General features: G+C 42.9%; 1 protein-coding gene across 3 annotated transcripts in view; it reads right to left on the bottom strand.

The window, feature by feature from the left end:
• Positions 1–20693, bottom strand: part of LNX2 (ligand of numb-protein X 2) — an 858121-nt gene that overhangs the window by 512038 nt on the left and 325390 nt on the right. For all 3 annotated transcript variants that reach the window (XM_069639047.1, XM_069639049.1, XM_069639048.1), the window contains exon 2: positions 11637–12139. In XM_069639047.1, the coding sequence (XP_069495148.1) occupies positions 11637–12040 (404 nt within the window). In that variant the 5' untranslated portion in view covers positions 12041–12139. The remainder of the gene's footprint in view (positions 1–11636; positions 12140–20693) is intronic.

Raw genomic sequence — 20693 nt, 5'->3', positions numbered from 1 at the left:
CTTTTATTCTCTGTCTGGCTGATCTCCATTTATACACCTACAGCCCCTGACAGGCTGCAGGTGGGAATGTCCAATTAGCCCTGCCTAACCATAATAAAAGGGACATGCCTAACCCTCACAACTCTTAGTAGGCATCTTCTTTGTCCTAGTAGCAAAGTGGTGAAAGTGTCATCTTCATTGCTATCAGTGGTCTCTTCTTCGTCCCAGTGCTGTCAAGTGTTACATGTGGAAGATTGAGGGGAGCTGGCTTATAATAGCCCATAAAGGTTGGGGGAGGGTTAGGTTGGTTGTCAATAGGGAAAGGGGGATTCCATGTCTCGCCCAAAGGCACCCCACTCCCAATCCTCAAGACCCTCCACCCAGGTGATCCTCCCTCGCTTCTCAGTTCCCAGGGTCAGGATCCAACAGTGATGGCTTTTTCCCAGGCCTCCTGCGTAGAGGATCCTAGGAAGGAGAGAGAATACCCTCAGGTTTCCCACAGGGTGCGGGTCCCAGACTCACCTTTCTTGTTTGATTTTCCTCTTGCTTGATTGGGGAATGTATCCCTTCCCGTTGCATTCAAAAGGGTTCTCGGACAGTTCAATATTGGTGGGGGAATGCCTCCCTTCCCCTAGCCTTTCTCAGGCTTCTAGGCAATTTGCAGTGTCAGGGTAAATTGCTTCTTCCCCTGATCTTTCTCCAAGTACTAATGTGTGATCCAAGTTATGGCAATGTCTCTCTCCCTTGGGCAGGGCCCCAGAACCTGTATTCTTGGTCTCTTTCTCCCCTCTGGCTTTCCACCACCTTCTTGGAGCCCCAGCAATGTGCGTATCTTTTCTTGCAGTCCGCACTCATCGTGGGTCTGCCTTGGTGCCTGCGACCAGCTGTGGGGCTTCCCCGACTCTCGTGGTCTTATTTCGGTCTATGGCGGCTCCGCAGTTCCAAGCTTCCTATGGGCAGAGCGGTTCTCCCTTTTGGCACTCGCCAGGTTTTAGGAACCCCTGGAGCTTCTCTCTCTGGGGTTATCGAGCAGTTCTCCCACTCTGGGCCAGCCCTGGACCTTCCTGCTCCCTTTTTCAGCATGCCAGTCTGCTTTCCTCTGTGCTGGACCGTGCTGGCTCACACGGTTCTTCAAGGGAGGATCAGACAACTTCAGAGTTTTCGTATTGACTGGAACACGTACCATGGTTCCGTAGTGCGTTCCTCATTCCTCCGCCAATCTTCTTCATCCCAGTTCTGACAAGATTACTCTCTACTGGGTTAGGTTGATTCTTCCTCGGCTCTGTTTTTTCATATACACCACATTACTAGTCCCTACTCTTCCTCGTCTCAGTATGTCTCACGAGGATAGGATCTTCTATTCAGTAAAAATATATGGAAGGATTGGGAACTACAGAGGTTTGTTTAGGGTAGTAGGATGAGGAAGGTAGGGGTGGTGTATGTTCAGATACCTTGTTCTCCTATAAAGGTCGTCACTGGTCCCATAGGGGTAGCGGCCTCACCTTCTGGCCTGGAGGTATTGTCACTGGAAGCAGTGAAAATGCCCCAGGATTTTTCACACAGTGTAGGGTCATCCAGTAGCGCGTGGCACAGCAAAGAGGTGATAGTTGATGCCAAAGGCGAAAATGCGTTTGAGAGGCAGGTGGTGTATTGGGTAAATAGGAGTGGACCTAGGACTGATACTTGAGGAACACCTATGTAAGGGATGTTGGCGAGGTAGTGCTGAAGTCAGATAAGATGCAGATGAAGCAATAGATAAGAGAAATGGGAGGACACCCAGTTGAGTACAGTGCACTTGAAGCCAAGGGGGAGTTAAAAAGAGGGCAGGATAATCTATGGTGTGAAATGCAGCAGAAAGGTCTAGAAGGCTGAGAAGATAGGAGAGAGTGGTGGGCAGTGGTTATAGAACTGGCAACATGAATAAGTGCAGTCTTGGAGGAGTATTTGCAGAATCAAAGTTTGAGTGGTCTGCAAGTTAGCAGATCCCAAGATAGTTCATTATGCAGTTGAAGACAACCTTGGCAAGGATTCTACAGTGGTAGGGAAGGAGAGAGACAGGTCTGTAGAATGAGGTGTTGTTGCATGCTGAAAAGATACTAGTTGAGTCGGGTAGGTTGAATAAGACAGAGACATGAGTGGAGATGAGAGGTGCAAGTTCCTTCAAAATGTGTGGTGCAAAAGGGTCAAATTGAATCAGAGTAAAGGATGGCTAGAGGTTCACTGAATGAGTTAGGGAGAAATGAGATTGAGAGGAGAGTCTGGGGAAGATGGGAGAATGGAGAAGGAGGGAGATGTCGGGAGAGATGGAAAGCTGGACAATATGTCCCATATTTTGATGATTTTAGTGGACAAGTAGGAGACAAGGTCATTGGCAGAGAGAGAGGGGGAAATTGAGCAGTTCTTGGGCTCAGGGAAAGACTGGCCTGGACGGTCATGGATAGTTTGTAAGTGTTTGAGTGGAAATAGGAATCGAGATTGGTGCATTAGGAGGATTTGGCTTTGTCAAGAGATGTGCTCAGGGTCAATAGAGCTTCCTTGTAAGCAGTGAGAAGAGTGGGGGATCAGTCTGTGTGCCAGCTGTATAAGCAGAAATGCAGTGTTGTCCTTAGCAGCAGGAATGCTGGGTAGAACCATGGTTGAGGATTTTGGTGGGAGTGGATGAAGGGGCAGTCTGGGAACTGATCATTGAAGGGGGTATACAGTGCAGAGGTGAATTTGGTGAAGGCGTTTTCAATTTGATGAGCAAGTGAAGAAGAGAACAGCTTGGAGCAAAATGATAACTTGCTCAAAGTAGGGGGCCGTGGAGTGCATTTGCATTGGCTGATAGATGGGGGTGGGTGATGGGAGAGTGGTAGAAGAATAAAGATGGTGAAGTGAATAAGAGAGTGGAGAGCTGGTCAGTGGTCAATTGGAGGAGTAGAGGAGATGAGGGTGAAAATAGGAATATGAGAAGAGAGTTGCCTCAGGTGTGAGTTGGAATGTTATGTTAGTTGACTAATGAGTTGTCAAAGAAAGTGGAGTCAAGTGGGCATCTTTTCGATCCAAATCAGATTGGAGAGGTTGAGGTTGTAGATGATGAGGATAGTAAGACGGGTGGGAGAGAAGAGTTTGACTGACATATTCTTAAAGGAGGACTGAGTGAAATCAGAGAACGGAAGGGCCGCCAATGGTGTCCTTGCTGATCATGAAACTAATACCACTGCCTATTTTGTAGAGACAAGCGGAGTGAGAGAAAACAGCAAAGTCAGTGTGAAGAGCTGCTAGGGTGCATAGGTGAGAATCCAAGTTTCAGTGACAGCCATCACCGTGAGTTTGGGGTCATGGGAAACAACAAGATTTGTGTGAAAGGAGGTTTCTTTGTATAGGGATTTGGCATTAAAGAGACTCTGTGATGTTAATAAAGGGGGCCAGGAGAGGTGGGGCTAATTTCTGGAGGAGATGAAGGGAAGCAGCTAGGATAGATGGGGTTGGAGTGGGAGGGATGTTTGGGAGGAGAGGCCTAATAAGTGTTTTGGAGAGGAATGAAGAATGGGCTACAGAGACAGGATTGGAGCAGAGAAAGTGAAGGGAAGAGAGGTCGGAGACATGGGAAGGACGGTATAAAAAGCACTGAAAAGAGGGAAAGCAGGATTGGCACAAGCATGGTAGGCAATGAGCAATGGGAGAACCACAGGGTCCCAGTTGACCAAACAGTGCAATTTAAAAATGACATGGTCGTAGGTGACCAAAGAGGGCAATTACAAAGGAACAGACTCCTAGATAGTAGAACGTGCAATTTAATAAATCACAGACTCCGAGGTCACCAAGCAGTAACATTTTAAAAATACACTGTTTAAGGCAACCATATGGTGCACTTTATAAAATGAAGTGGTCATAGGCGTCCAACCAGTACGATTTACAAATTGCTGTTGGTACATCAATTGGTGGAATTTCAAAACAGCAATGGTGCAGATTTAGCATATGCGGCTGAAGATGCAGCTTTGGAGTAATGGGTAAATGAATGGAGGGGGGCAACAGGGCATAGTGGGTGGCTCTTGGACCTATGAGGCTCCAACAGGGACAAACAGAACATGTTAGGTCTTTATCGGTGTAACGATTATGGAGTCAGAAGTATTGGGTGGCATATGGTCCAGGCACAATGATGTCCACATGCGAGGATCTCATGGAGGGGTCTACTTTAGCTGATCTCCAAATCAACCAGTGAGTAAGCAGATGTTGTTGGTGCTGACTGAAGGCTTCTGGCTTTTGGGGTACAATGAGGAGCTCACTGCTTCACAAGGCAAATCTGGCAAAAATGAGGTAGGAAATAATTGCTTGAAAGAGTGTTTTAAGGTAATACCCTAAAGTAAGAGTCAGAACATATTTGCTGGTAATACCATAAAGAATGGGTGGATGTAATACTTGCTTGCAGTATTGCGTTAAAGTAATAACCGAAGGCAAGGGTGAAGGAAAATACTTGCAAGTAGATATACCAAGAAGCATGCTGGGCACTATGTTAAGGGGCTCATCTACCAATAACTGTGCTGTCCACAATTACCTTGAGGTTGTGAGTTTTTGAGCCAAAATGAAATAGACCCTATATTCTGAAGAATGTTGATTAGATTAGGGAAGCCTGAGGGCACAGTAACTCATTTAGCTAGAATCTAACACTGTTGAGTTATCCTTATTGACACTTTAGTTTAGCGATTGCCTCCTGGGTTCTAAGCGAGACCCATACTCCATATAGCAAATCATTGACCACTTACACTCTCTTTGAACTCCCTCACTTCATATCTACTTCCTTCTACCGTCACCGGGCTGGGTGGCTGATGATGCAAAACAGGGCCAGACTTAAATGTTTTCTCCTGGTTCACAAATCTGTCCATGGTAAGGCACCAATGTATCTATCCTCCTCTATGTGACGCCACAAGCCTTCTCGCAATCTCTGCTCTACCTCCTTGGCCACCCTTGTGTCTCTTCGCCCTCCATGTATTTCCTCTCACTTCTGCTCTTTCTCTCGTCTTGCTCCACTTTCATAGAATTCTCTTCCCCGTACATCGGAGAGACAGTCCAAATGGATTTGATCAAAACCAAATTAAAAGCCGACCTCCTCGCATCTGAGTTACCCTCTTAACCTACCAGCTAGCTAACATTTTTTCGCTCGCCTCTAAACTACCTTGGTCCCTCACTTCCTCTGCTTCCGCTCTAGCACCTGACCCATCATGGTCATATCCCGAGCGAGCACACCTGGCTGACCTCCTACCTGCACTTAAAAATGTCCAATGTTGTTTGTCGTTCATCTATGTATGTCCACTCATGTATAGTCCAGAGTGACTGTTCTATTTACTCCCCTTCACAACCTGGTCAGAATTTCCCTCTTCAGCTCTTCAGGAAGCAGTGATGGAGTGGAAGGCTGCAACACCAGAGCCGCCTGTTGCGACAGATGTTTGATAAGATGGAGGATACTGCGACATCCGTTGAGTTCCAAGAACCAGAACCCCGTTGACCAATAAGGAACAACACATTTTTAACATGCACTTTAAATTACCAGAGACTTTTGTGAGTGAATGCATACACAAGGCTACACAAGGTAACTTGTGAAACCTAAAACATATACAACGTATTATAAAAAAGAAACCGAGTAGCACAAAAATTAATAGATGTGTTTAAAGTGCTTCCGCAAAATAGTCCAACTTCCGGGAAAGGCAATGTGGGGGTATTAATCTGAGAACTGGTTAACAAGTAAATATCTTATTATGAAATCATAGTTTTTTTAATGAAAGCCAACAAGCAAGGAGGGGGTGGAGGGCGAGTGTCCAAACATATTTTTTGTAAAGGGCAGGAGAAGCATTCTGAATTGGATGGGCTGCAAAGTTCACACTGATCAATTTCAAATGTGAAGTAAAAGTGGGAATTGCTTACCTCGCTGTGCAAGCTTCCTAAACCACTATGATCGTCAACGACGCAACATTATCTTTTCTCTTTTTTCAGCGAGATAAAAAAGTATTAGCGATCGCTGTCCCCATGCAATTATTTCACCCAACTTTTCTGAAACTGTAACACTTTGACCAATGTTCGGTCCCCTGTTCTCATGCAGGCTTGCTTATGCCTCCCATGCTTCTCTTTTGAGGATTTGTTGTAGGTTTGTGAGGACAACGTTCTTCTTTGCACTTTCATACATGCTGCCTTCCTGCTAGGAACTTAAAAGTTCCTCAGTCAGTGGCAGTGCCTCTTGTACAGCGCTCTCTGTGAGGGTCGCTCAGCCGCACCCAAGGACTTTCGTCAGTGCGAGGTTCATCTCTTCACATTGTTACTACTTACATTGCCTCCTTAGCGCACTGCTACTTCTGACATATTATTGATTTTACTTTGCACACATTTGTCAGATTGGATTTTAAAACTGTCTTATCTAGATTTTCGATTTGAAACACTAGTTTTCACTTTGTCTACATGTATGAAGTGCATATATTGTGCTGCCTTACGGCTAGGAACTATACATACCGTCAGAGCCTCTTGTTCGGCGCCCTTTGCGTGCGTCACTCGCCCACGCCCTATGCACCGCTGACATGAACTAGGTCATTTTTGGCATTCAGCGTGTTATGCTGCCCGTTCTGCTAACAAGGGTCTAATAACCATCTCCCCCATTGGCTACTTGTGTTCAAATGTATTACTTTAAAGTTTATAATGTGTGTTATGTCAATAATGTGTGGATTTAACCACACGCAGTTTGTTTTCTATTCTTTGATGATGTGGAAAGTTGTTGAATGTTCAGAAGCTGTGAAATGTGAGAGTGTAGTATGTTAGTGTAGATTATGGTTTTATGACTGTATTATTTAAAGTGTCCATTGTTATTAGTGTACTACTGATTTGATTTTGACATATTTAATTAATACTATGTTTGCATTGACTATTAAACGGTTCATTTAGAATTATTGTTCCAAATTCATTTTTCACTTCACTTTGCTCTATATCCCTCGAGTCTGGAAGACAGGTCCCCCTGCTCTTCTGTTTTGCCCGTTCTACTGGTGACAGTGCTCTTCTCTTCTTCAATTCTCCTCCCTGGGTTTTTCCATGCTGCAATATACCAGGGACCTACTCCTGGGCCTTAATGGCCAACATAGCCATGTCACATTAAGAGCTTTAAATAAAATAAGGACACTTAAACGGCACAGGAACCATCTAATCCCCTTATGCCTACCTCTGTCACCGGGCTTCACTACGTCAGGAATGATTTAAAAACAGTGATTCCCCTCTCGGCCCCATGAGTTCACCTGTGGATTCATTTAATAGAGTAATACTCTGGAATCACCAGGTGAAATAGTGCTAAGGAGTCCTCCATCATCCAGGTCTCCATGATGAAGGGTAGGTCTGATTTAGTGTCAATGAAGAGGTCATATATAATACTGTTTTTGTTATTTATTGCTATACAGTTCAGGAGGGCCCACTTAATGGTATCTTAATATTAACAATTAATCTTGTTTCACTGGTAATTTGAGGAATGTTTCTGTCTGAATAAACTACTGTAAAGGGAAAATATGCCTCCTTTATACTTATAGAACACATAAAGTGCCTTGATGAAGGGCTCATAGAATCAAGCTGATGATTCAAATTTGAATTCCTCATCTGCAATGTGCTGACTGAGTGAATGACAATTGTCAATTGTTCTGAATCCCAAATCCTTCTTGGCAACACAGAAACAGGAATTGAAACCCCATTCTAGATCTTCTTGAAGAGCAGGTTGTATGGCTTGCAAGAGTACGAGATGTTGCATCTCTTGGATCAGAATAGTTGCTAGTGGTTGAATTTTCTCTTCAATTGAGTTTCCCTGGAATGTCCACGGAATATTAAACCCCCAGTACTTCTAAATTTCACTGCTTCCCTTTGCAACTGCACATAGGTCCTGGCCCCCTCCTGCGCATGTCTCAGGTCTGCAAGGACCATAGACCAGTTTCCAGACAAAGACCACTCGTAGGACACCACACCAGCTTCTGGCCATTGACCAAACCCAGTTTACCAGCACTTCATTTTTTTTAATTTGATTTAATGGCATTGCAATTTTTACAATAAAAGAAGAAAATTGACGAAAATCTCATCCTCAATTTCCAATTTCATCTTTTCCTAATGAAATAAAGTGAAAAGAAATATTCGATTCCACGATGAGTTCACGTTGTATACCCTTATCGGCTTCCAGTCTATGTACATCTACACATGGGCGTCCCCACAGTACTGGAAGGTCTCACATCTTGCTGTGCATTCAATGTCGAGACTCTGCTTGACGTTATTCCCTCACCAACAGTGTTCAACTTCCTAATGGAAAGACCTTCCTTATAAATGAAAATACAGCGATAGCCCAGGATGTATTATCGCCGTTGATCAGAGCCGACCATCGGCTCTCGTCCTCCATTGTGTTAAAATTTCGCATGAGTGGTTTGAGAAAAAGTTAACGCTCCGCCGTCAACTCAGGACATATCATCATCACGTGCTTAATTGTTTCTACTTTCTCTGGGTCTAGGCAGAATCTACATGCGTTGGTTGGACTAGTTCCACAGATTGCCTTGATCTCGTTTGTTTGGATCATATTAAAGCGCATTCTCATAAATGTTTCCCTGTATATTCTGTTTGGGAACTTTAAGAGAGCGTGGCTGGTTTAATTTCCTACTGTTCAGGGGCAGATCTCTAACAAGCTTGCAAACTGCTGCCTTCTCTTCTGTAATGATCCAATCGAGCTCCAAGAGTTTCTTCTTGACTCTCATCGGGTTTGTCCTAAGATACTCTTCTGTGCAGCAGAGGTCCTCCAATTTCTTTCTATCAGCATTTGCCCATTTTGTCAGCATGGGAGAGGATCTCTTGATTCAGTAACTTCAAGACCGCTGTGCTAGATGGGAGTGTTATTTTCTGAAAGAGTGCTCTAGCCCTTTCCAATCCACTGTTGTGTGGAGTGATGGAAGGCCTAGTTCCCTGCGGATTAAGGAGATTGGTGTAGCAGTTGATAAGTTTACATTTTCTTTCTCCAAACAATGGCTTCCAGTCTTATCCATAGTCTCTGGGGGATGTCTGGGATTGCCACTACACCATATGTAAGTGTGGGAACCACCTTGCCCTTGTAGAATTTTATCGCCACCATCAAGTAAAAATGACCATATTTTGTATCCATTAATTTAGCTTGGATTGCCAGTGTTTTTGCTTTCCCCATTAAGGCTTTATTGTTGGGGAGTCTCTACAGAGCTGTTGTTCACAATGACACCCAGGTATTTAAATGTCTCAACCTTTTCTATTTTATTTGCCCCCAAAGTCCAGGTAAACGGTTCTCTCTTTGGGTTTCCTTGTTGGAAAGACATTATTTTGGTCTTAAGTTGGTTTATCTCTAGCGAGTTAAGCTTTACATATCTCTGTAGGCTATCCAGCTGCCATTGGAGTCCTATTTTGGTTTGATCAAACAGTACGAGAGTATTTGTGTATAGCAGTTTAAGAACTTTCTCCTCCCCGATAGTTGGTGAAAAAGATCTCAACTAAGATTCAAATCTCTGGATGTCCGAGATAAATAAATAGTTGTAAATTGCAGGGGCCAACGGGCACCCCTGCTTTACTTCTTGAAAGGTAGGAATGGCAGAAGAGAGTAAACCAGCACGGTTTAGGCAAACTCTTATCCTGGTGTCTGTGTGAAGGGCAAAAAAGGGGGTCCATTACATCATCCGGGCATTTTCTATCCTCCAAGTTTGCCATCAACAGATTCCGATCCATCCGGTCAAAGGCATGCACAAGGTCGACAAATGCAATAAAGATCTTTCCTTTGCCTTGGAGGTATCTGTCTTTTAGAAGGTTGAGTAGCATGATATTTGCTGATGTACCTATTGACTTCACAAATCCAGTTTGATATGGGTCGATTGAGTCAGACACCTTGGTCCAGTCATGGAATTTCTCCAGTAGAAAGGATCCCAAAAGTTTGCCAATCACGTCTTTGACTCGTTCCAACACCTTAAAGAGGACGGGCATATGGCGTTCAAATCGCCACACACCCCTATATGAGTAGCGTTGTTAGTTACCAGTGTGTTGTCCATTATGCTGGTAATTGCCTCTAGGAATCTGGTATTTGTAATGGCGTGGGGATTCCAATAACAGGCTATTTTTAACCATGTTTCCCAAAGTCTTTGTATTAGACATATCAGGGCCGTTTGTCCAATTCACCAAGATCGCAAGGCAGTGGTGGTCCGAAAAAACAGTAACTTCTGTAGGCTCACCCCATAGCCTGCTTTTAAAGCTATCATTAGGGCTGAGAACGGACAACCTTTATCTCTTTTTGCCGCCGGGGCTACAATCACGTCGTATCCATCCAGGTAGGGAGTGCTCAACAACCAGGTTTCCTGCAGACACAGTAAGTCATATGAGCCAAGGTTAACGTCAGTAGGTCTAGTCAAATGACTAAACCCTCTGGTGTTCCAAGATGCCATTTTGAAATCTTGGCTCATAGACTTTGATTGAATTTGGGGTTTCTCTACAGGGTCCTTGGTCTTGTAGATCCATATCCGGAGTGGCTATTCTTGCTGCCTTGCTAACGCTTCTGCGATCCAGGTCCAATCTTCCTCTCGTTCCCCCAATGATTGAATAGCTTGCTCCTCTGAGACTTTGGAGGGACCTGGTTTAGTACTCTCCACCTCGAATGTAACCTTTATGGTTGGTCTGGGGCCAGCACTTCGTTCACCTGGAAAGACTGCTCCACATCTGTCAGCATTTAATCTTGACAAAATACTCAATGTAGCAGCTCTTGCAGGGTTCTTTACTCACTTCACCATAGCTTTCAACTATACAATTGAATTAATCACACAATCCCCAAATTCTTTACCAGCTTCCAAGCCACTGCCTTGTTCCTTAATGGTGCAGTACTTGCCTTTGACACTTCTAATATTGACCGACACGTGAAATGATACTCTGTAACAATGATACTGTGTAGCTCCAAATGACTATGCAAATGGCAGCAGTGCACTGTATAAAACGTAATAACTAACATTTTGCCAAGTAACATCTCACATATTTATTTTTTCTCCATTGTAAATGCAGCTAAAAGAAAACTAACTATACCTCTCCTCTCCATCCTTTCCACAATGTGGTGCTAGATGCAAACAATACTGCCCATAAACAAGCTTTTAGCCAAATCTACTGTCCTGCAGTGTAGGCACTCAATGGCATATGCAAGATGGAGCCCAGTGCATGGTGACGTACCATGCCGGTTTGAACCATTCTGCTGCTGTGCTACTTAAAAAAAAACAAAAAAAACAGTACTTCTGTAAAGTTACAGCCTACATTAAAAAAGGAAATATGAACAGTTGTACAAAACGATGTTACATATTAACCAAGGACAGAGGCTTTAAAAAGAAACAGTGCAGCCATGGGCGTTGGGCCCGAACCTTTGCACAATTGCTCTACTTTTTCCTTTTGTTTTTTTAATGCAAAGGGACTATGCACTTACATGTGTGGTAACTAATGGCCTTTGCTATTTCATACGGCGCTGCGGAGGGGTGCAAATGTTTTGGATGAACATATGCTATATACACTGATATATTTAGGGGAAACAACAGAACTTACGAAAATCAATATCATTTTGGGACATTCTTTTTAGCATACAGGTCACAATTTCAATTAAGACGATGAAACATACATAATCCATTTTCTTAAAAAGTTACCTGTTCTTAAGATGTGCTTCCAAGTCACAGCGCTGCATGGTCTCCAGGCACACTGATGAAAAGGGGCAACACACTAATAGCTTATCTAACAGTTTATTAACTAAGATGCTAGACCTCTTGCAAAGTTTGAAGTGGAGCCTTTTACGGTCCAGTGGACAAAAATCTTTCTGCAGCAGAAAATTTCTTAGGCACTTGCAGCAAAATGTGTGCCCACAAGGGGTGTCCAGTGGCTGCAGCAACGGCTGAAGACAAATATGACACACCAAATCATCGTCAACATCGTCCTGGTAGTTGTAGAGATGATTTTCCTTAGTCCAATGTTGCTGGCCACACTCAAAACACAGGGGATTCAGAGACAAGACATCCTGCATGGAAACACTGTCTTCTTGAGTGGTGCTCATCATAACACGTATGGTACAGATGCCCTTTCTTCAGTAAGGCATGTGCTGATTGAAGCTTTCCTTCAGGTTTGTGTATTTAAGTGAGAAACATCTTACTCTGACCTGTTTACAAACAGAAGAACAAATCATGCAAATGATGGTAAGCTTTCAAAATACAAAACAATTTAGTTGTTAGACTATGTATGTCTATTTTAGCACTACTGGAGATTGTTTATTATTATTTGTTTACAAAGGTCACTGAACAGTCCTTGCCTACTAAACTATATCCATCCTTTTGATATTGACATCAGGTTAGTCTTAGGCCAGGTCTGAAATAGTCATTTCCAAAATCAGCAGCTTTACTCAGGTTTGCAAGCAAGCATATGCTTTTGCTGTAACCATATTCAACATGGCATGCTCCTTACCATGACAGTCTCCATACTAGAGTCAGGCACATCAATAAGGTCAGGACTAAAAGGAATGCTCAACATTCTCGTAGTTTGCCATCGTCTTTCTGCAGGCACCGCACAATTGTCCATCTCCCCCATCCCAATCCCAACAGCTTCACCACTCAGTGTAAATGTATTCTAATGCTGGGCATGACAGCATAACAGTACTGCTATTGATCTTCTAGAATATAATTGAAAATGGCATTTTGTTCATACTACACCTTTTAGAGGAGAAGCAATGTTCATTCTCTTTCACAGGCGTGTATTATCTTGGGTGTACAATAATAATACAAAAAGAATAAAATACAGCACATGCATGTGCAATGATTGGCCATTGTAATACACAATCATTTCTGAACCCCTTTTCAGACAGCTACATAATGTGTTGGAACCCTGGATGGTGATGACATTTTATTTAATAGCTATGACAATCGCCTCTGGCTTTATCCTTTTCTATGACCTTAACAAGTGTGCAAGCATTTAACATTGATATATTATGAAAGCATCTGTACATACCAGCAAAACAGAGATCCTTCCCATTGAGACCCCTGCTCCTGACTTCTTCCCCTCACTCTGGCCTTCTTCCATGGGCTCTTCACCAGCTCCCTCTTCTGAAGTCAGAAACCTCTGAGTCATCTTCAACTCCTCTCTCCTTCCCACTTTCAGCTCCTCCTTCTCAAAGGAATCCTACTTTTTCTCACCTCCCCCCAGAATCTCAATGTTATCCGAGCCCTAGTTCTCTCTAGGCTTGAGTACTGCAATAGCATCCTCCTGAATCTATCTTCTTCCAGTAGCCGACCCGTCCAGCTAATCCAGAGTAGAGCAGCAAGACTTATCCTCGGCCTCAAGCCCGGGGACCGCATCTCTACTGCCCTAAAAAGTCTTCACCGGCTCCCGGTTGCTTCACGGATTAAATTCAAATTCCTCTGTATCATCCACAAGGCCGTCTGGGGCCAGGAACCATACTATCTGCAACTCTCCCTTAGTAAATATTCTCCCTTTAAACCTCTGCGCTCCTCTGGCACCAAATCTTTGTGTGTAAGGCGTTTTGCTAAACAGAGTGCAGAAGGTCGATCGCTTTCCTCAGCTGGCTCCCTTCTTTGGCACAGCCTCCCCCTCCCACTTTGTCTTGAGCAGGACTTCCCTAAATTGTGGAAACTCCCCAAGACTTTCCTCTTCACCTCCTCATTCCCTCTCTCCTCTGCTAATCTCACAGTTGCTTGTTTGGTGTTCAGGGCTCTTATGCATCCCCAGGGCCCTGACCTCACACACCAAATCGCCCCCAGCTTCTGTCTATCCTCAGCACTTGCCTCGGCTCACCCTCCACCCTGAAGGCTCACACTTAACTTACATTGCGCTTCACCTGTTGCTCTCCCATGAGCAACACAGCACCTACCCCATTCCCCCTCCCTTCTGCACTTGCACGTTCTGAACACTTACAAGGCACAGTAGGTTTGTCCTCCCCGCCCCCACTGTATTTAATATTTGTTTTCTTATGTATTACAATTGGTTCTCATCCCCATGTCCACTCCCTGGTGCCTTATGGGTGCTTTGAAATAGTATTTACTTCCTGTATAAGCACCTAACAAGCGAATAATAAATACATACATTAATGTATTATGTATGATTTCTCAACTTAAAATATAGATACAAATGGTATACAGTTTTCATGGCTTTCTTTAGACCCTTTTCACAAAAATGTATGAGTAATGAAAAACGCAAACATTTTAAATGTCAACTAGAATGTTTTCTAAAAGAGACCCTAATGAAAAGAAAATCCGATGCACAAAAGCATAATTACTCGAGTGATGGTCACAGGGGCCAGATTTCGGTCTTATTGCATGCATTTTCTTTCAGTTATTTGATGTAAAGGGTAGGGTTTGCATATGGTACTTCAGATAGATACATTTCTAAAAGGAAGGCTACCCGGAATTAAGAAAAAGGACACTTTAGCTTGCCCAAAATTTCCTTGCCAATAATTCACAAGAAAAGGTAAAAGAAATACAGTTAAAAAGGTTAAATTAAAATGTACTGTGCCACAAGCCAAATGAGGAAATCACTAGGCCTATATGTCTTTAAAAAGATCTTGAAAATTAACTGCTCAAGTACTCTTTCTGGGTGCAGGTCTTCTCATGGGGGCTCACACTGCCTGCTAAAGTACATTGAGTAGATGCCGAACTCCCACAAAACCATTGGATGTATTGAACAGAGAACCTGAATCAGTCATGAAAAATCAACTAACCTGGATATCCCTTGTTGAAACTATCTAGCATGCCCATCTGACTTACTTTACCATTAACCACCCCAACATGCATTTGGGCACAGCTGCAGAAAGTGACTTGACTCTTATTGCATTCATGAGACAGATCCAACAACAGGCGTCCATTCAGCAAAGGACTGACAGACAGCGCACCGTCAACCTAGCCTCTACAGCACATGAACAAATTAAATCAATACATGTGTGCATAAGTGGTTCAAATTGGCATGTCTGTGTGATTCAAAATATGTAAATGAATAAATGACTATATTTTAACTAACAATATTTTAACCTTGAGGACAGACTGTGCATGTGGGTTTCTATCAGAATAATAACGCAAGAGGCAATTCTTTCATTAAATGCCAGGCCTCTGTGTAGTATTGGAGGTCCAAGCCAGTTATATAGAGTGAATATAAATGTGTTTTACTTACACATGGTGCATGAAAAGTGTGAATGGCTGCTACTCTAGTGCATGTAAAAGTCATTTAATATAAAGGTATGCTTTTAAAAAGTGTTCCTTAAAGAGCTGGTGGCAGCAGATAAGATGGCGAAAAACACGTTTGAAAATGTAAAAGACCATCAACAAAACAAATAGCAACTTGTGCAGGCAAACCGAGGACAACACAACTTCAGTGTAATTTTGATGCAAGAGTTGTTGATTAACTACAAAAGAACCAAGCACAAAAACACACTGCGCTGAAATGGAAGCCACATATTTTCCATTAGACTCTTTTAACACCTCTATCTCTATCTCCTTAGTTCTTCAAGAAGAGGACCAGTCGGGCTGATCCATGGTTGTGAAGGACATCACCTGCAATTTCCTCTTGCGTGTGAGAACTCTGCTCTAGCAAACGCTACAAGAGAAATGGCCAACGAAACACAGCATGCTGCTCTTGGGACTTTAGCCTCCACACTTTTTGGAGCTTTGTTTTCAGATGAAGACTGTTTTACAGAATGGTCTCGTGAAGCTTGCGAAGACTAGGGAATCTACTTTAGTAATCGCTCACGACCAATCTGTGCTTAAAGGAACTGAGTACCAAAAAATATAAGTCCAAAGTCAGTGTTTGCCAACAGAGTGAACTCTCACCTACGGCCATCCATGGTCCCCTTGGCTAGTCATGGGCCTTGACTGTAGTCGTCACCCATAACGAAGGTAAAAACATGAGTTATTTAAAATACCACCAAATCATGAGTTTGGATAGCATCAGACATGCACAGCATTGGGCTAATAGAGTGTTTTGCATGAGAGGATTTGACACATGCAGTACTCTCCATATCACATGCAATTCCAATGTATAATTGGGTGGCCTTTTAAAAACAAGAGATATTTAAAATAGCCAATTTTTACCATTAATACCATAGTCCTGATGAGGCTGTTACACGTATGTTTAAACTGTGTGTATCCTTCCACAGGCTTTGACTCCCACAGTAAGTGGTACTTATGAGGCTCTGTTTACTATGTTGTGCTTATTTCCAACTTAAAAATCTGTTAGTATTTCTTTAACAGATTTGACTGTTTTTAGATTGCCATTTGCCCAGACTCAATTCTAATCTTGTGACTGTTTTGAAATGTCTGTGGGTGTTTGTTTGAGCTCTGACAATGCTACCAAGGTAAACCAAGTGTATATTTATGGCATCAAAATGTTCCTCTAATCCTGTAAATTGATGGATCAGCAGCATTGCCAGAGTGTGGGTAAGGCATGTGAGGCCGCTAAATGCTCTCCTATACTCAGTCCCTCAGTGGATTCATCACAATTTCAATAAGCAGCTAAAGGCCTTTAGACCGCCCTAGATATTGATGAAGATGAAAATGTTTACAGATAAAGTTTCAAAACCAAGCCCTAGAACTATTAAGTCCACCAAAAAGCAATACAACGTTCATTTCATGGAGTGTTTAATATGACTAAACATTGGGTGTTGCCATGTTTAGTGTTACCAATTTGACAGGCTGAGAAACTGCTTCTTCATGCCTTTTCTGTGCCATCCTCAATGCAATGCAAAATCACTCACATTTTCGCTAAGGAGAAGATTGTACAGGCAGCAAAGACATTCTCAATAATCATTTGCAGTATTATTATACAGGTATACCAGGATCTTTCACAAGTAGGCCCTTTAGAGGAGAAGAATGACAAACAAGAAGGCCACAACAAAACTAACCTTACCCTTTTAGCGTCATTTTCACCACAACACTAGAGAAATCCTGATTACTAACATAGACGAAATTAAGGGCAGGCTGGAGTTTGCCAATGATGGGTTTTACCAGCCTTCTTCCATCTTACACATTTCTACTTCTGACATCTTCCAACCCTCCCCTTGAGCTCCCTGGCCGCCTTCTTTGGTCCCCCACCTACCACCTTCCTCTGAGGTTCAACCACCGCCTCCTCTCTGGGATTAACCAATCTCTTCCTTTAATGCATTTACCACCTCCTCCTTATGATTTCCAACCTTCTACTTTATCTTTCTCCTGCCACCTCCTCCTGGCAGTCTCCTGCCTCCTTCTTCTCATGCCTTCCAACCTCTTCCTTTATCTCTCATGCCACTTCCTCCTGATGTTCTCTTTACACCTTCTTCTTAAATTTTCCAATCTTTCCTTTATCTCTCCTGCTACCTCTTGCTGATGTTCTCCTGCACCTGCCATTTCCTGCTGATGTTCTTTACCGCCTTCTTCTGATGGTCTTTGATCTCCTTCTGCAACACTTCAAACACCTCCTTCTGCAGTTCCCCAACCTTCTCCTTCAATTCTCCAATTACTTCCTTCGTATGTCTCCAATCACCTCTATTAACTCTCCAACCACCTACGTCTTACCCTCAAGTCTCAAACCTCTTTCTCCCCTCCAATCTCCTCTCTTCCACCAGCCTTCTCCTCTCCAAACGTCTTTTACCAATCGCCTCCAAACTCTGACCTCCAGCTCTTTCTCCAAACACCCAGACTGAGCCTATGGACTTTTAAATCCCTGTGCTCTATTTTCCATGGGCTGGTCTCTCTGTGAGTGTCTGCGCCTGTGCCTTGGAAATGAGGTGGGTCTCGAATTGGCTGCCTATAATTGGCCCATGACAGACTGCTCTGAGGTCCATAGGCTAGACCAAGCTTTTATTTGGCATTTTGGAATGTGCTCCCCTCTCCTGTTGCTGCAGAGCACTGCCTGACAAAAGCATAGCTTCTCTTCCTGCTCAACGTGTAAGACCAACGATGGTAAATGATTTAAATGCATCTGAAACTTATGTGTGTGAAAAGAATGCTTATCTTTGGTTAAATTGCAACTCTGAAAATTGTGCCATTACACAACGAATTGGCAGCATTGTTTCACTTTTGAGTGGAAATGTTGACTGTTAACTATGAATTGGGCATATAGCAAGCCTAAGGAATATCTTCTCTGGGCCTTTGAAGTTGGGTTTTCACTACCATGGGGCTCTCTGTAACAGTAACTGTTTGATGCGTTTATTTCTTGCAAAGCTGAATGCCTTGGAGCGTGCATCGATGCATATTCTCTCAGGGACTTGTGACCTGTCCAGTGGGAGCTTCAGTCTCTTCAATATAGAAGGGGGGGGGGTCAGCATGTCTTATTTCTGATGCTATAATTTAGCCCAGAAGGGAGGTCTTGCTTGAAAGTGAGGGTCACCAAGAGATCACCCATATACCTCCACTGAGTCCATCGTCCTGCCCTTTGGGAGGGCTCAGATCCCCTTCGGTCTCCCGACTAGAAGTCCCAAGAACCAGGCAGTGGACTTCATCACAGAACTAAGAATTATCTGGAGAAACCTTTCTGACCTACTAATGTCCTGGAACCATCTCTATTGCATAGAGCTGAAAGAGCCTTTGTAATTCTTGAGGCAATGCTGGAGAGGATAGCTAATATTTTTTGAGAAGATGAGAAGAATGGTGGTATAACGTGATACTCTTTTTGATTATGTGAAGGACATTTGAGTCTACCGATTGTGATAGGACAAATCTGTGGATGGGCCATCATCCCTTCTGAAAGTCAAACAGACTTCTCGGATGTGTCTGAATTAGTTAGGGCTGCAGATTTCAGCTTTAAACATAACCTGGGCTTTTTTGAGCAGCCGGTAGATTTTGATTTCAGTGCCTGAAGAACGTTGAAGTTTAAAAAAATCTTGAGAGCACATCCAAGTCTTAGTAGTGGAATCAGAACTGAGGGATTTTGCCATTGTTCGCTTCTGCAGGATTGCCCATTGAGGGAGCAAAAAGTGTCCTACCATCAAAAGGAATAATCATGCACTTGTGCTCGATGTGATAACGCAATAAAGATGTACCTAGTGAGACCTTTCGTCTCATCTCTACAGCTGAATTCTCTGCACTAGCAGTACATCTGAAAATCTTGTTGGAGTTGCTGTAATGTACCATCTAAAAGCTAGCAAGAAAACTGTCTTGGGGTAGAGATTCTTCAAAGATAGCCACATTATAATAGTTTGTGAGGTCATTGGCACTATAACCTGACGAGGGTAACACTTTGCTAAGCTCTCTTTTCCTACATTTCTCATGTTTCAACCTCTTTAGATCGGACAAAATCTGGCTGAAGAAAAACCTCCTTTCTTTTCCTGGGCACAACTCACACTGCAGTCGATTGCAGTGTCACATGTTCAGAAACTTCAGGAAATTCCTCCTTGGAAATCATTTAACGGAAATCCAAAGATTTGGAAATGTGTGCCTCGGACTATAGTATTTGCCAAATGAGCAATCATTGAATAAGTAAGTAAGGGACTTTGGCTAAGACTGATTTATACAGTTTAGAAGGAGGCAACCTTTAAGAAAAGCCTCACTCCCACAGAAGTATTTTGGGGCTGACATGTTTGAAGCTTGCATGGCTTTCCCTATGACCATCTTATACAACAATTTGGTAGGGTGTACCATCTTTCCTCATCTTTGTCCAGGTCTGGATACAGCCTCAACTTCTTATTTAGAAATGGAGTAGAAGGATTATCTAAATGAGGTACCAGAACCAAATCCAAAAGGGCTGGTTCTGGTACCAGAATATCTGGGGAATGTAAATGGTCTTACACTGGCTTTTAACACTTTATTTGTTGCGCTCTCCACACATTCCTCATTATTTAGCAACATTTCTGTAACTGTTGAATCTTCCGTTTGTAAAGGTGAAAAGGCAGAATGAAACTTCTATGGAATATGCTACATCTTGGATGCAGGTGGCCTCAGCATCTAAACTTTCATACAGAAATATGGATGATGTGTTGGAAGAGGAGCAGAATGATTTTTGTTCCACACCCAATTTAATTACTATTATTTTAGCTGGGAACAACTTTCACAGAAGGAGGAGAATTAAACTCCAAACTGATACAACCCCATTGAAGCAGAACTAATTTTTCAAGGATTTGATATCCCTGCACACCAGATCAACTCCAGGAAAGTGTGTGTCAAAAAGAGTGTTTGTCAATTAGTGGATACCCATTGCAGCATTCTTATGACCTTATCAAGTCTGAATAGGTCATCCTGTACCACAGGGCATCCAGTTAGAGAAATGCAATGTTTTCTGTCAAGAGTAATTGACTATTTTTATGTTCAGCACTTGCACGTACTAAATCATCTCACGACCTATTCAGAATGTTTTGTTCATCCTCCCTGCTACCCCCACCTTTAGCACCCGTATCATGCTTTAGCACCTGAACGTTCTGAATGTTTCAAGACCTTTTATTCATTTTTGGTTTTTATTTTGTACCTTTTTCCCTCTTCACCTCCTTGTCTTGATGCGCCTTTAAACACAATTTTTGCTGTACAGTGCGCATTACGTATGACCAATAAATAAATAAAATAACTTGTATTTGTGTCTTCGGTGGCTTGAATCCCCAAATGGTGTAGATGAAGGTCTTAGAATCTAGGAGGCAACCAAAATTGCAGACTTTAATACTGTATGTGCTAACGAGTCCACAACTAAGTCAAAGAGTTAGTGGTCTTTAACACTCCAGTTGAACATGAGCTGGAGTCTTGTCCTCAGATATC

Source organism: Ambystoma mexicanum, chromosome 7q (genome assembly GCF_040938575.1).
Source record: "Ambystoma mexicanum isolate Mex_15411 chromosome 7q, UKY_AmexF1_1, whole genome shotgun sequence".
Taxonomy (NCBI): Eukaryota; Metazoa; Chordata; class Amphibia; order Caudata; family Ambystomatidae; genus Ambystoma; species Ambystoma mexicanum.
The sequence above is the reverse complement of the archived record's forward strand: the minus strand, read 5'-3'. Positions and strand labels throughout refer to the sequence as shown.